General features: G+C 44.5%; 1 protein-coding gene across 1 annotated transcript in view; it reads right to left on the bottom strand.

Annotated features, from left to right (window-relative positions):
• Positions 1-15,261, bottom strand: part of LOC103774683 (receptor-type tyrosine-protein phosphatase F-like) — a gene marked incomplete at its 3' end in the record, with an annotated part of 196,689 nt that overhangs the window by 14,631 nt on the left and 166,797 nt on the right. Inside the window, exon 5 of the mRNA XM_008942105.1 lies at positions 1,842-2,030. Within this exon, the coding sequence (XP_008940353.1) occupies positions 1,842-2,030 (189 nt within the window). The remainder of the gene's footprint in view (positions 1-1,841; positions 2,031-15,261) is intronic.

Consider the following 15,261-nt stretch of genomic DNA (forward strand, 5'->3'; position numbering starts at 1 on the left):
CCCTACTTTGTATCAACTACAAATATAAGAAAGAGCGAAAAATGCAAGCAGGAGTTAAATCTCTGCTCCATGAGATGTGGTAAACTTCTTGCTCCCCACTTGTGCCAGGGTGGAGAAAAGCCTTGGTGAATTCTGGCATCGTGTCACCGAGTCCCTGAAAATAAAACTTCACTCATATTTGGAAGTCTCTTGCACTGAACTGTGGAACCAACCCTTACTACAATAGAGAGCTAATCAATTTCTTTAGCGAGTCTGAGGATATGTGCTGCTCATTGATTTCTAAAAAGTTCCCTTGACACCTCCCTTGGTAATTACTGTGTCTTCAGCAAGCAGCCAGCTCTAGAGTCTGAATCCCAGGTGAAATATTCAATTGAGATGTTGCTCAGGAACAGCAAATAGGAAGCAAAACTTGGACAGAGTGATGGTTTACTAGTTTGTTTTTAAACTTTCTATCTCACCAAACTTGTGAAGCAGCTGGTAGAGAGGCAGCCAAGTGCCTGTGAAAAGGAGGCTGGAGAACGTACGGTGAGTGCATCAGGAACTGCCTTGCTGCTCATTTATGGTAATTTCTGATGCTGATTTAGTCAGCTATGAAGTGAAACACATCCATGTGCACTTTCCTATTGCTGCTTCCTAAAGCTTCTCAGAATAATTAACAAGTGTGATATTTTCTTTCAGCACAAACAGATCAAGATTAAACCATGTTGTGGGGGAGATAAGCTAAAGGTCACTGGGAAATTTCATAAGCTATAAATGCATTAGTATAATTAGCGCTCACTGGTACATCAAGGTGGGATCAGGAGTGTCAGCCTGGGTTCTATTTTTGATGAGAGTGATGTCTCATTACCCACTCCCCCAAGTACAAGCCTACTTCTTATCAACCAAGCATCATCAGATTTATGCAGAGGGCTCTTGCTATGGGGAAATGTGTCAAGACGTTCACCTTGCTAAGAGTAAGATGTTGTTACCCTGGCAGCAGCACTCATAACAAATGGATTTTGAGTGCCCAGAGATACACTGTGGCCAGGCAAGGCAGTCTGCCTTTTAGTGAAGTGTAAGACCCTTCTAGACCAAAGCTGTCCCATCTCTGTTCCCTTCTGTGCTTCAGGTAGGGTAACGTGGGCTTTTCCTCCTCAGACTAAAGCTGTTGTGTAGTGCTGCTGTGCATTGTTAAATAGTCACTATAATTCACGCTGGGGAGCTGCACTTCATCAGTGAATAAAGCAACATTTTATTTTCTTTAATTCTCTAATGAGCCTTACAGTCCTGGGAGACCGAACAGGGCATCAGAAAAACAAGAGCTCCTTGCTAAAATAAGTGCATACTTAGCCACCCACAAGAACTAAACATCCGTATTTCAAAAGCTAGTATTTGGCTTACGAAACAACAAAAAACCCTCAAAAAGAAACAGTATATTCTGTCTTGCAGAGTCTATGTAAGGAATGAACTACTATGAGATCTCCAACTGTAAAATCTCAACTAGTATCTCATTGTCCTGATTTGCACTGTTCCATAAAAAATACAAGACCTGTTGAGTTGGCAGTGAAAGGTCTGAGCCTACCAAGGATTTGGGGCAATGTCAAGACCGTCTACCGAAGAAGGAATCCAGGTGATGTTCCAAAAGGCACGTCCACTTGAATGTGTCCTTTTAACAAGCCACGATATCATGCCAGAGAGATCAGCTCCAAAAACTGTTCTTATATTGTAAAACAAATAAGCTCAAATCAAATTGACATTTGGGTTTACAATTGCATTTCAGGAAAAAAATAACAGCAGCAAGTAAGGAGAAGAGGGAGGAAGAGTGAGGAGGCAGTGCAGGCTTACTTGCTTTGCTACCTTACCCGAGCGGAGCTGTTTGATGCGCCCGTTGCTAGTTGCAGTGTCAACAGGCAGGAAGTCCTTGAACCAGGAGATTTCAGGGTCAGGGTTACCGCTGGCAGCACAGAGCATTGTGGCTGTGCGGGCCTTCTCCACCACCTTCAGCTGTGGGCCCATGTCAATGGTTGGGAAGCCAGCTGGGAGGTGGTCTTCTGCAAAAGGGAGAAACACACAAGGTTAAAGAGGAACGTTTGGGCGTAGCGGTGGGATACGGTTGTAGTGACAGCAGTGGCACAGTATAGCATCTGTGACTCTGCTGGAAAACAGCAGCCTGACTTCCCCACTGAGAAGGTTTTCAAGACCTTAAAGCACATTAGGCTCTATAATGAGCACTCATTATACCAATAGAAGCTTCCACTAAATTTAACTCCGTTTAAATCAATTGCCTTGGGAAACGTCCATAATTTTCATTGATACGTAAGTTGCATCTATTGTTGTTAATAATTCAGTAAAAGCAGGTATTTGCCTTTTTGTGGGAGGACTGAGTTGGAGATAACAGACAAACACAAAGCCAAATAGTCCGAGGCATCTTGAAAAACAACAGCTAAACAATAAAACCCCTCAGAATAGTCCAGAGAGGCCCATTTTCTCTTTTTTTTTTGGGGCTAGGAACATTCTGTCATACTGGTAGGATAGACAGTAAATCTCTTCCTCATGTCCCCAAATCTGATTCAGAAAGCTTTTAGAAACTAATGAACGTAAAGCTTAATGAGCCACACTCTGCTCATGAGCCACCTCGCCAGCCTGCGCCGTGGCAAGCTCCTGGTGCATTTTCTGGGCTGCAGAGAGCAACAGAGCTGTGCCAGAAATGGTCAGTGCACGCTCTGGCATGCCTTACCAAAATACTGTGAAACAGAGCACCCCCATAACTGCTCAAACCATTCATACAGCAGGTAGGAAGGCGGTTAACTGGGTTTGTGGCTGCAGAGCACGCTCAGGTAGGCTGGGTGGAATACATTAGGCAGCCTTCACTGATAAGCCAAGGCAAGCTCCAACACTGCCATTCACCAGCAGCTGCAGAACTGAGCTCACTTACTCATTCTGTGGCAAGATGTACTGTACTCTGCTTAGCCTGAACTGCAATCAAAAGGACACACTTTCACAGAAGAAAAGAACTTGAAGAACATTAAGAAGCTCTTAAAGCACCAGAAACTCGATTATTATTTTTAGTATGTTTCTTTTTTTCCCTGTTTTAAGGGAATTTAAGGCAAACCTCCTTCTTTGGCAAATCCAATTCTGTGAGACTCCTAGCTCACTGCAGTGTTTAAACAAACATCAGCATCTCCCCAAGTCCCAGAGGAATCTGAACTTGCTGCAGTCTGATTTTTCCTGCTATCACCACACATCTGGAACGATACCCTTCACTCCTGACAGGAAGGTACTAGCAATAGGCCACCTCAGGTGCTTCCTTCTACCTGTACTGCCACACCTGCAGCACAAACACAGCCCGTGGTGGTTAATCTTACATACTTCATCCTAAGATGTCAGGAGAATTCCCAAGACCCTTGACTTGTTGCAAATCAAGACTCCGTAGCACAAGGCAACATACGTTGCAAACAAAACAATACCCTGGAATATTGTTTTTCTGTTTAGATGAGAGTGACTGTGAAGCACCCAGGTTTTTCTATAGGAAAAAACCAATTCCTGATGCTTATTAAAAGCACAAACAATATTTTGTCTCCCAGACTAGCCTCTCCAGAAACCTCTCTCATCATGAGTAAACATAAATGGATTTTTTTTTTTTAATGAAAGGTAGTGTGAAAACTAGTTCTTTTTTAATTTGCTTTCCATTGATTTTCAAAGACAAAAGGTACATAGAGCTTAACTGGAATGACACCAGAGCTAGCATTCAGTAACAAGCAAGTGAAGCACTCAATACTGAGCAACCACAATGCATACTCCTACATGGCTGAGAAGAAACAAAAGAAGGGTACACATAGAAGTACAGCATGGTACAGACTGAAAAGCAAAGGAAGATATATAGGAAAAGCACTGAACATTCCCTTGAATTGAGGCCAAGTTTGCCTAAAGTGCAGCACCTTGCTGTTTATGGTATTGAAAGCACACGCTTACTCTGAGGAGGCTGAAACCCTGAAGTGATCTAATCTAATCACCATGATTACCGTTGACAATCTTTTCTAGTTGTTCAAGATTTTAGAAAGAATGCACTGAGTTAGGTATCACCCAGTTACCTTTGCCCAAAGTCTGTGAGGAGGCTTAGCACATAGCTAAAAGCAAATCTGAAACCAGCAGTTGTGCAAGAAATCTCTTCCCATCTGCAAGGATCCTTTGCCCACAAACCCAAGAAGTATCAGAAGATCCTTCACAGTGTCTGATCCACAGGTACATGACCAGCCTGCTGCACTGGAGGTGACTGTTCAGTCAAAATTAGCAGCTTGTGATGAACCACAGACCAGGAGAAATTTTATGATCTAACCTTGACTTCACTGAGTACAACAGAGAGATGCTGATTACGAAGACCCAGCAGCAAATCTACCTCTGCCATACTAGAAATCTTAGATCAAGCTTTTTCTGGACTCCACAGAGATGCAGAGCACTGCTCCCACTATCACGCACCTCCTGCAAGCCCAAGCCATTACAGATCCCAGATGGGAATGCTGATGAGAATGCTGAGCAGTCAATACCAGGACAGAGGACACAGGTGACCACCACGTGATGACTCTCATCCCCCAGACCCTGTGCCGAGCTGGACACAGAGAGGGACAGGAAGGCATGCAAGGCTCCTGGGCGACACACGCACAGTATGGCCCAGTTTCCACGCATACCTGGAGATCGAAACCTGCCTGCTATGGCCACGCCACCATCGAAATCCCAGCAAGCAGTGCTGGCACACCTGCATCTACAATAACGTACAGGCAGCAAGGACTTGTTTGATCCCTTGTCAGTCAAATGTAGAGGTAACACTGGTGTTTGAGAGCAGCAGTGTGCTTCCAGGAGGCTGCAGTCTCATGTCATGTGGCATGACAAGATGCAGGGGAAATGTGACAGCCTGTCTCTGATGGTACCTCGAAAACCTGGAGGCTGGAGTTCATCTGCTATTAGTTCTGGGGTACCTCCAGGGGACCTGCACTGGGCTCAAGGGGAAGATGAGCACCATTTCCAGAAGTGATCCAATGGCCACAGGTGCCTCCCACCATCATGAAATGGGGGACCTCTACTACTGCAGGTCCTTCTCTGGTAATGTGTGGCTCTGGCAGCTCCCCTGAACCCTCCTGGAGAAAAGTAGCTGTGGAGAGAACCTGAGCTGGCCACATAACAGATCACATCTCGGCACAGGCCCACACCTGCCCTGTCAGCAATGCTCCTGTAGAGATAATGGGGCGTCATTCCCGCACGGCTTGGCGTTGCTGACTTCACTGGGACAGCGAGGGGTGTCTCTGTGTTCAAACACTACAGGCGACGATAGGAGTTCAGAGCTGTTCTTGCCTTGCCTTCGCCTGCAGCAAAAGCCTAATCTAGGTCTAATTATGAGGCTCCGTCATGCCTTGGCTCCTTTCAGCCCCTGCTAGCTGTACTAACTTGTCTGCACACAGAATACTCAGTAATAACTATCCTCCTATTCATGCCAATGTGTGGATACCCTTATTCTAGAAAATGAGTTTGTCAGCACTTGGTTTTATTCAAGGATAGCTAGTGTGCTTTTAATACACAGTAAAACAGGCTATGAATCTCCTTTAAAGTGCAGACTATCTAAACCAGTTCTTCTTCCTGGGTTTCAGACACTTTCAGAAGGGCTGTATCTCAGGTAGGCATTAGGTAAAAGCATGCAAAATCTAGGCACAAGCAGGAGTTTTTTTGGCATCGTGAGCTCAAATTCCCTCTGTGGATAACAGCAGCAGAAGCAAGGATGACAGGAGAGAGGGAAGAGAAGAAAGAAGCAGAAGGAAAAGTGAAGGAAAGCAGTGAGAGTGAAAAAATAGATGAGTGGGTTTTGCAATTACAACTGAAACTCAGAAAATCCATGACCAGGCTGAGGTCTTGCTAGCAGCAGTCATCAAGGAGCCAGGAATGTCCCTCTGGCATCTAGCATGACAGCATGTGCAGAGGATGTCTCATGCTCACTTGACAGCTCCTTTTGCTAATCTCCTTTCTAAGGTGACAGAAATCTAACCCCCCTTCTCTTACAGCTCTTTTGTGCCACACATCTCGCATCTTTAAGGAAAAACCTAAGGTAAGAAACCTTTCCCACAGCCCAAAACCACAGCTGAGACCTCCTTCAGAGCAGCTGCAATTATGTAGCTCATTCACTAGCTCCTCAGAAAAACACCTTTCTTGAGGATGCTGCCGTGAGATGCATACCCCTTGGAGCGTCCTTATTTTCTGCATCACTCCAAATATCAAGTGATGATAAGGGACAGAGAGGCAATTGCAATTCATGTCTTATGAGAAGTACGGATCAGCCCCAGCATGGAACGGTACGTGGATAACAGCTGCTTACAGAAAAGGCCTGCAGAGAAGTCTGTGGTGAGCACAGCTGTTGATGGCTGAATTCTGCAGGATTACCCCCAGGATTTTGTTCAAAACTTGTAATCTCTCATAGAACAGAAAAGTTGAGAGGGGTGGGATATCAGGTTCCTGCTAGTGCAAACTCTGTAGAGCACTCACTGGTCTTGCAGCCATACAACTGTGTTTTGGGGGTCATATCATGACACCACTTGTAAAACCTTCCCCCTACCACTGTGAATTTCCTCTGCATCAATGTAGGAAATGGTATTTTAGAAATAATAGTGCAAACTGTAAACACGTTTATGGGAGTTATTTGTCATATTCCTCTTCCTATAAAAGCAAGTCCTGCTTAGTATCATGAGCCCAATTGTTCAGACTGCTGAGGGAGAGAAAAAAATTATACCCAATATAATTTTGAAACAGCAAAAAGTAGCTTTTCTGTGTGTTACAGCTATAGCTGTGAGGTTAAATCTCTTACAATCTATCAAAACCACTGCCCCACTGGAAGGGGTGTTCTCAGCTCATTTCAAGTGACATATTTGGCCTTATCCCCGCAAAGGGTTGGAAACAGCTTATCTGGCCACTGGCTCCTGCCAGCCTGCGTCAGCTGAGGAACTTCCAGCCCAACATCAATTTTAGGGGCTCGGTAGGGATGATTAAAACACAAAGCTCCTTTGTTTTCAATTCTGCCAGCTATCTGAAGTCGCTCAGGAGTGTGCGGCGTTAGGGACAAGCCAAGAAATGGATTGAGGGCATAAAGATCTCTGATAAATGCATTTGTCTGTAGTCAGCACTGCACAGGAGCAGGACACGTTTCAAAAGCTATTTCACACGTTCCCTACCCATTCAGCGAAGCAGTTAGATCTCACCCAGTTCCAAGTCACTGGGGCTGAATGGATTCTGGTAGGAGGGCGTAGGACATAACCTCGCAGGGGTAACCCTTGTCTAGCGACAGGCTCGTATTTGATGGAACAACAGAATTACTTTACAAATTTTACAAGCTTCCAAATCTCTCTTTGAGACACTGAAATGCATTAGCAAATGCAAAATTATCAGTGCAAGGAAGACAGCCTGGGTAGTCGGCAATATTAACTAATGAAAGATGCAAGGCAGTAGGATTGTAAGCACACCGCAATCCAGGACATCTGTTTGCTGAATCAACAGCCCTAATTCCTTCAGCACAGGTTACACAGCACGGCTATTCAATTACCACAAGACAATCAAAAGCAGTCGAGCAATCCAGCGGCCCAGAAGAACGGCACCATTTTACATGATAAGAAAACCCTGACACCACTCTGTTCAGGTTCAACTGAAGCTGCACAAAGAGCATTTTATCAGCCATTTTGAGGCGATGCTCTCTTCCTGCATCCTTCTTCTTACGAAAGTTCCCTAAAGAGGCGTGCCAAAAATATTGCCCAAATTTGTGGTCTCCAGAGGCTGCCCGGTGTCAGGCTAGTGCCCATGCGGGGAGCGGTGGGAGGAGGAGTGCATTTGGGTGTGCTCACTGCTGGAGCCAGGTCTCATGCAGGCTAATGAATGCCCCATTGACATTGGCACCGCCTTGTAATTGCCGAAGGAAAAGGTGGGGCAGTGAAACCAACCTGCTTCAAAGGCAGCGAAGTCTTAATTACTGGGTTAGCAAGTATAAAACAGTTTCAGGCAGGCTGAAAATACAAACAGTCATCTGTTGATGACAAGGCTTTTAATGACAAATCTGCCAGTTTTGTATGACATCACGCCAGTGTGACATGCTGAAGCCGCCTGCCGAAAATGGGGAGAAGGGCGCAGATGAATGGGTGGGTGTGGAAACGAGCTCCAGAAGGACTTCTCTGTGTCATGGTGTAACCACATGAATTACTGCACAAGAGCTTACAGTAAACAAAGTATTTGCTATCTCTTAGAAAGATCACAGCAGCAGCAGAAGCAAAACAGTTCACAAAAGAAAGAATCTGAGTCAGTTCAAAATAAAGAAAGTACTGTAAGGAAAATTCAAGAAAATACAAGACTAGACATGGCAGAAGGGGATAAATTTTCAGGCAGATTCCTGCCCTGGGGGCTCACGGCGTGGGAGCTCACAGGATCGCTCGTTCTAGAGGTTACGAGACCATAAAACACCCAATGGAGACAGTGCTACAACCCTTCAAGTGCCAGAAGGGTGCTGCTAACGTTGTCCTTCCACGGTTGGACAGCAATCACCCCCATTTACAAGCCACCGATACCTTCTCAGTAGCACAGCTGGCCATTCCCAAGCATCTGTTTATCTCAGAGGGGAGCAGGATGGCTTTGCAAAGAGGCAGGTGCTCCCAAAACCAAGAAAAGGCAGCACCTCCCAGCCAGCCCAAACACAGATTCAGCTTGTGCTCCTGCCAAGTTGCAGTGCTGCTTCTCACCCTGCTCCCAGGCACACGGGGGCAAGGGGATGCAGGGTGGCTGAGGAACGCCACCTCCCCAGGGCTGAGCACCCTGCACTCGCCATCCCCCCCCGCCCCAAGGCACGACCTTGGTTCTCCAGGCCTGAGGGGGCACTGCATCCCAACGGGATGAAACAAATTGTTTCTTCTGGTCCTTAGAGATGCTGTTATCCAAACAGCCTTCTTCTGAAGCTTATGATGCGTCTCAACTTGCCCCAAGGAACTGGCCAGAACACAGGGTGATGCCACAGATGCAAGGCCAGCCCTCCGTTAGGAAATACATCCTCCTTCCCTTTGAGAGGCACTGCAGCACGCCACTACCAAAGCCCTCCAGGAAACACCAGACATTGCCACAGATCAGCCACAGGTACCTCAGCGTCTCAAGGGGTAGCCTAGATTCTGGCCAGGAAACAGAAAAGAGCCACAGCTCTAGAGGCACTGCTGGGGACAACAGCCAGCACTTTCCAGCATGGCTGTTCCCTAAGCACAGCCCAAGGGAAGCGTGAGAAAGCTTTCTCTGGGGAGAAAGTGCACTTCCACTACCACAGCCTTTAGCTCCTCTGATCTAGGGTATCCATAAACACTACAGAATGCATTGAGATGACTGAGTCTAGACATAGCTTCAGTAGTAAACAGGCAGCTCCTCTCCTTCACAGATAACAGCTTGTGCCCTATGCTTGATGGAGGGCAACACAAAAATGATTAACAGCCACTGAAGCTGACTCAGAGCAGACCAGAAGTAAGGATTCAGACAAAAACTTGGGCAAATCAAAGGTTTGCACCTACAGCCTACTCGTTCAGTTCTTAGTTTAGGGATCTTCCTAAGTAATCACAGCTTTTGCTTAGTATGTTTTAGCTGGGGAATCTGCTGTCAACTAGGAGACCTCAACTCATGCTGGAAGAAAACAATTATTTACACCTTTACCATATTAAATTGCAACAGTCGGAAACAGCATTTATGAAATCCCTACTACCACATCATCCTTAAGTCGCCCTGGCTACTACTTCATGCTTTCCAATCTGGCTTCCTCGCAAAGACAGTCATGTTTGCAGTCTTGGTCTTAAACTCAAGTTTTTCCAAAACTTAGGCCAGATATATCTAAAAGAGATAAACATTTGAGAAGAAGGATTATAGGAGAAGCTTATCTGCTCAGGCTAAACAGGCTCTGTGACATAGGGTAGAGCCTCTCCAAGCTGATGACATGGCCTCTTAGAGTGGTGCAAAGAGTGATGCAAAGCCTCTTAAGAAGTGAGGACAACCCTAGAACTCCTCCTCCAAATCCAAGGCCACTATTCTGCTATGAATGTAGAGTAAAGTCCACAGAGAACTCAAAGCCAGAAACGCATCAACACATTTTCTTGAGAGACCAGAAAAACTAGTTGCTCATGTTAATGAAGTACTAAAAAGGGCTTAGATTGTATGGCACTGAAAATCATTTAAGGGTGCAGAGTATAGAAACTAGCAGCAGAAACTAGAGCAAGAAACGTCAAGAATGTGGGTGAGGAAGAGCTTACACATAAGTAAACCAGATCATATCTACAAAATTCCCTGCTTGAGCAAGAGTCCTGTTTTAACCCTTGTTTGGTGAGGGAAAAGAAAAATTTTCCTCCCCCAAAATTACAGCATAATTTCAGGTAGGTAAAAATAGAGTTTTGTGGGTCATATCCAACAGCTGATAAATAAGCCTAGGCCCTTTCAACAACTATTACTTACAAAGAAACACATCAGCTGGAAGTATGCATTGAAAAAACTCACAGAAGTTCTTTAAACACAATGAATTCAGAAAGGTTTTGCAGCCAGCTATTAAGATTCCATAGAGGAACAGTAAAAGACGACCATGCTGTGCTCTCAAGCAGCACTGTGTCATTTGTTGGTATCAACTGTTGAATATAACTGCCTGTAGAACTGTGTTCAAACCACTGTTTCTTTTTAATATTTTATACTAAGAAATACAACGTTAACTATTGCCACCGCACATTTCCTCTTGACAGAATATATAAACACACTCCCACTAAAACATACCCCAAACTTCAGTCTTTCCAGAGGAAAGCATGGAAACAGCTCTTACTTATATTCCAAGTCATTTGTTAATACCCTGCATTTTCCATACTACTTCACCTGCACTGATGTGACATGCTATTAGCATAGAGATTTTCATTTTTAAGAGGTACAATCAATAATGCATTTCCATATGCCATTAAGTCCAACCTGTGGTTAAATTAATGGAGCGTTTGACTTTTGATCCATGTATGTTTGGTTGCAGCTTAGTGCAGGAAAAAATGCACAAGAACTGAGTTAATCTGACAGCAGAGCTCTCCCACGCATTTTAACACTGAGTTTCAGATTAAAGTGAAACATTCCTACTGCTGCTCAGCTGGAATACGAAATCTGTTCATTTCCACTTCACAGGCCAGAATGCAAGTGTTTTGGTCACTTAACTCCTACTGAAAGGGCTAGATCGTGCTAAATTCTGATTTCTATTTTGCTCCTGCAGCCTTTCTGCATCACTGGCAGTCCAGGGGCTTCTCCTTCTGTGGGGGAATGCCACAGCCTGTCAAAGCAACAGTGGCCAGCAACTCTCAAGCAAAAACTTTAAGATTAGGGACAGGAAAAAGTCATATATTTTCACAAAACAATCTGCTGAAAAAGTGTTCTTTTCAAGCAATTGTTCCAACACAGGAGAGAAAACACATAGCCTTTCCTTGCACCTAGGCTAATGAAAAAGGAAGGTATTCAGATGACCTGGAAGAGCAATGACTGTTGATGTTTTAAGGATGGTAACTCCTTGAGATGATACTCCTTGAGAAAGAAAATGACCTCCCTTTTGTCTGTCTTTCACCCTCCCCAAATCCCCAAAAAAACCCCTTGAGAACAGTGTAAATATTCTGGAAACATTAGCTTGGAAACTGAAATTTAAAATTGTACTGGGGAGGAGCTAAGGAGTCATCAGAGAAAGCATAAAAATATTCTACTTCTGGCATTCACAGTCAGCCATTGCTTCAAAAGGAAAGCAAAGATTCCCCCTGCTGCCAAAGATTGCCCTTGTGAAACACTTCCACTCTCTGATCTCAAAGACTAAATTGAAACTGGAAGGCACCCTCCAAAATTGCCAAGCTATGGGATGGACTGGCTCTGTGATGCCGTGAGAGTTTGAATCACAAAGTTAGCAATCAAGGTGTGTGGGTGTGGGAAAGGAGGACAAACATCTTCTCTGCAGCAAACAGGCTGAAAAGCATCAGCCCTGGTGCTCAACAGCCTGCTTTTCTCTCCACCTCCCTGTATCGCCTCTTCCTTCACCCTGTGTGTTTATTCCTGCACCATCCTTTCCTGCCACTGTCAATAAATTCTCATACATGTGGCTCCATCTGCCATTTCCTTAATTGTAGCAACCTGTGTTTTGAGCAATGCTCAGAAATTATATAAAAATATTTTTAATAAGTTAGTAAAACTGATATATAGAACCAGTCCCAGTAAAGGCAAATATAGTAAAACAAATTAAATTTATAGTCTAAGGCATTATTTCTTCATAGCATTAAAAAAGCAACATTTATGAAAGTATTCACATATCGACATCAGATACCTCTGTGACTCTGTGAATGTTTCTTACGTACCTTTTCTCAGAGAAATTCTATTTTCAAATGAAACAATAAATGTGAAGTTTCTGTGCCCTTGCTCTGTTGCAGCCAGCTCAGGCATGGAAGGTCTGCAGGCAGAAAAATCACTTGAGAATCATAAGAAAAGCTTTAATTTAATTCGAACTCCAGACAGATCAGTGATATGACAAAGCACTGCTTTCCATTCAGAAGTTTTAAAATACTCTATTGCAGAAAACATCTTGAGATCCTGGGTAACTAACTTCATTTACTTGGTGGGGAAATGATTTTTTTATAAAGAGGAAAAACAAAGTGAGACTTGATCAGAGTCAGGAACAGAAATATTTTCTTCCTATGAGTTTTATGTCTTATACTAAGCCATCACTTTCTAGAAGATTTTCTAGAAGTAATTGCACTGGCTCCAACATCACTTTAGATGGAGACTCTGGTTACCTTAGTCTTTCAAAGACCATATGAAGTAGAAAGGCTCCCATCGAAGGACTGGTAGGAAGCCAATGGTTACATGCAAACACAAATAAGACATTGTTGCCAGATAAGTGACAGTTTTTAATGCTAGGATGATGTAATTGATCAGAATTTAACAGAGGAGGAGGTACTCTTCTTCTTACAGAAAGCAAGTGTTGCGGAGGCTCAATATCCTATTTACTGCTTTGCCACAACACCCATCTTTTCAGAAGGATGTGCAATAAAAGGAGTGGCTGACAATTTCAGCCAAGGCTTTAAACAAATCCCCAGTGCAGGCCCTCATGAATTAAAGAGCATGCAGCAGATTAATGGAAAGCTGGCAGTGAAACCACATCAAGGCCAAGTGGATAATAAAAAAAATGGCACCTCTTGGCTCCTGTGGTACTCATCTTAATAGAAACCTAATGCAGAAGATCAGCTAAGATTCCTTTGTTGTTCAAAGAAAATGCATTCCCCTACATTAGACATATTTATTGTTAGTCAAAGGTTCATTCTATCAAATGACTATGACAGAAATTGTGGGTTTCCCCACCTCTCTTCCCTGGCATGCGAGGAGGGCTGCAGAGCTTGGTGGCATGGGACTCCTTTCCAGATGGAAGGTTGTGTTTTCCTTTAATGTGGCCCCTACCTTTTCCCCTCAGATATTACATCTACTGGATACAGACCAGGAAAGCTAAACAGACACCTGGATTTGGCAACCTTCAGCCTTGCTATACTGGAAACTTAAGGAAAGCTTTAAAAGGATTTTTTGCCCTCTTGAATTTTTTTTTCCCCTTGAAAATGGAGGATACTTGACCTTGAAGTTTTAAAGACAATCTGATATTTTTCCACCACAATGTAATTCCACATTTAGGAAGAGATCTCTGCACTACCTCCACAGAGTAGTTGGGGGGAGCAGTTCTCACAGTAGCTGTTGAGGTTTCCTTGTTTCTTTTTCGTTTTCAACTGGGAAATCAAAGAAAAGGGGGAAAAAAAAGGCAACGTTGCCACCGTGGACTTCCCAGGACCTCCTCATGCAATAAAGTCAAGGTTCAAGATAAACAGAACTGAGAACCACTCCTTCCTCGTGCAGGTTTTGTTTCATTCCTGATTGGTAGACAGCATGCGACAGACAGGGACTAAAGCACCATGAGGCTGCAGGTCTCAGAAAATGATTGCAGGGCAATTGAGTGCATGAAAGGGTTTGTCTCCCTTGCTTTGAACCATCTTTCCTTCTGCCCCTCACATATACACACGGCAACAAGCGTTCCTGCCAGCATCTTGATGCGAGACACACAGTGCCTGTCTTGCACAAGGTTGCTCCTCCAGGAGTCTCAAGGCCCACCTCTCCCTAAGGCTCTCCGGTGTTCACGCCGAGAGCTTTACAGTACGGGTGACAGGGTGTCCGCCGTTTCCCGGTGCGCGTGCAGGTACCTCCCACCTCGCTCCGTGGGTACGTGCCGGGCGGCCGTGGCGCCCCGCACGCGTTCCCGGGCACGGAGGTGTGGCATTTCCAGGCAGCCAGCCTCGGCGGCTGCTGCCAGCTCAGGAAACCGCTGTCGCCTCTTCCCTCAACCCAGCCCAGGTCAGACCAGATTTTCTGGTACAGATAACAACTGCGCTATTTACATTTCATACACCTACTAAAGAGAAGACTTAGAAGGAAGCTCAAAGACTAAAAAGCATGTAAAAGCCACAGCAGGCTCTCTGACCTGCTGCAGCATGGCCCAGGTGATTTTGTCTGCACAGACTGCCCAAGCAGCTGACACGCACCGAGCTGCCCGCTGCACGGTGTCAGAAATGATGAAGCAATACCCTGGTTTGATTTACTGCCAGGCAAGCACCGGCTGGCAGTGACCACGCTCGGAGAGGTCAGGCAGTGCTGTCCTTTATTAGCACGTCAACACTTGCTGCACTAATGCACTCGTGGGTTAGACTCCCGAAGTTGGAAATGCGAGCATGATTTGGTATAACTAATTGGAAATAGGTCCTGAATCCATAATAACCAAAGTTATGGTCCCTGGGATTTATGCCAAATTAAAGACAATTAATTCTCCTCTCTTGATTATTACACACCTTAATAGCTCTGTCCTTGAGTCAGTTCCACCCTTGATGTGCACAGCCCTTTAGCTCAGTCTCTAAAATTTGATGTGCATGAAGAATGGTTAATAAGAAAGTTCTGAGTCAAATCCAAGTTACCATATCAAGATCTCTCATGTTTTACAACAGTGAAAAAACCAATTGGATTCAAAGCCTACTTCAGATCCTAGATTATAAAGGCATTTGCTGCATAGCCTCTGCACTCTAGTCTTTAGAGGCCTTGAACAATTCCACGTTTCCCTTTAAGATGCTCTTTCAAAATATCACATGGCAGTATATACAGATAATCAGGATTGTTTTCATTAAATTATTTCAGTGAAGTTCACTGGCTTTATTTGATATACAA

Source organism: Merops nubicus, unplaced genomic scaffold (assembly GCF_000691845.1).
Source record: "Merops nubicus isolate BGI_N331 unplaced genomic scaffold, ASM69184v1 scaffold1276, whole genome shotgun sequence".
In the NCBI taxonomy this organism is placed as follows: Eukaryota; Metazoa; Chordata; class Aves; order Coraciiformes; family Meropidae; genus Merops; species Merops nubicus.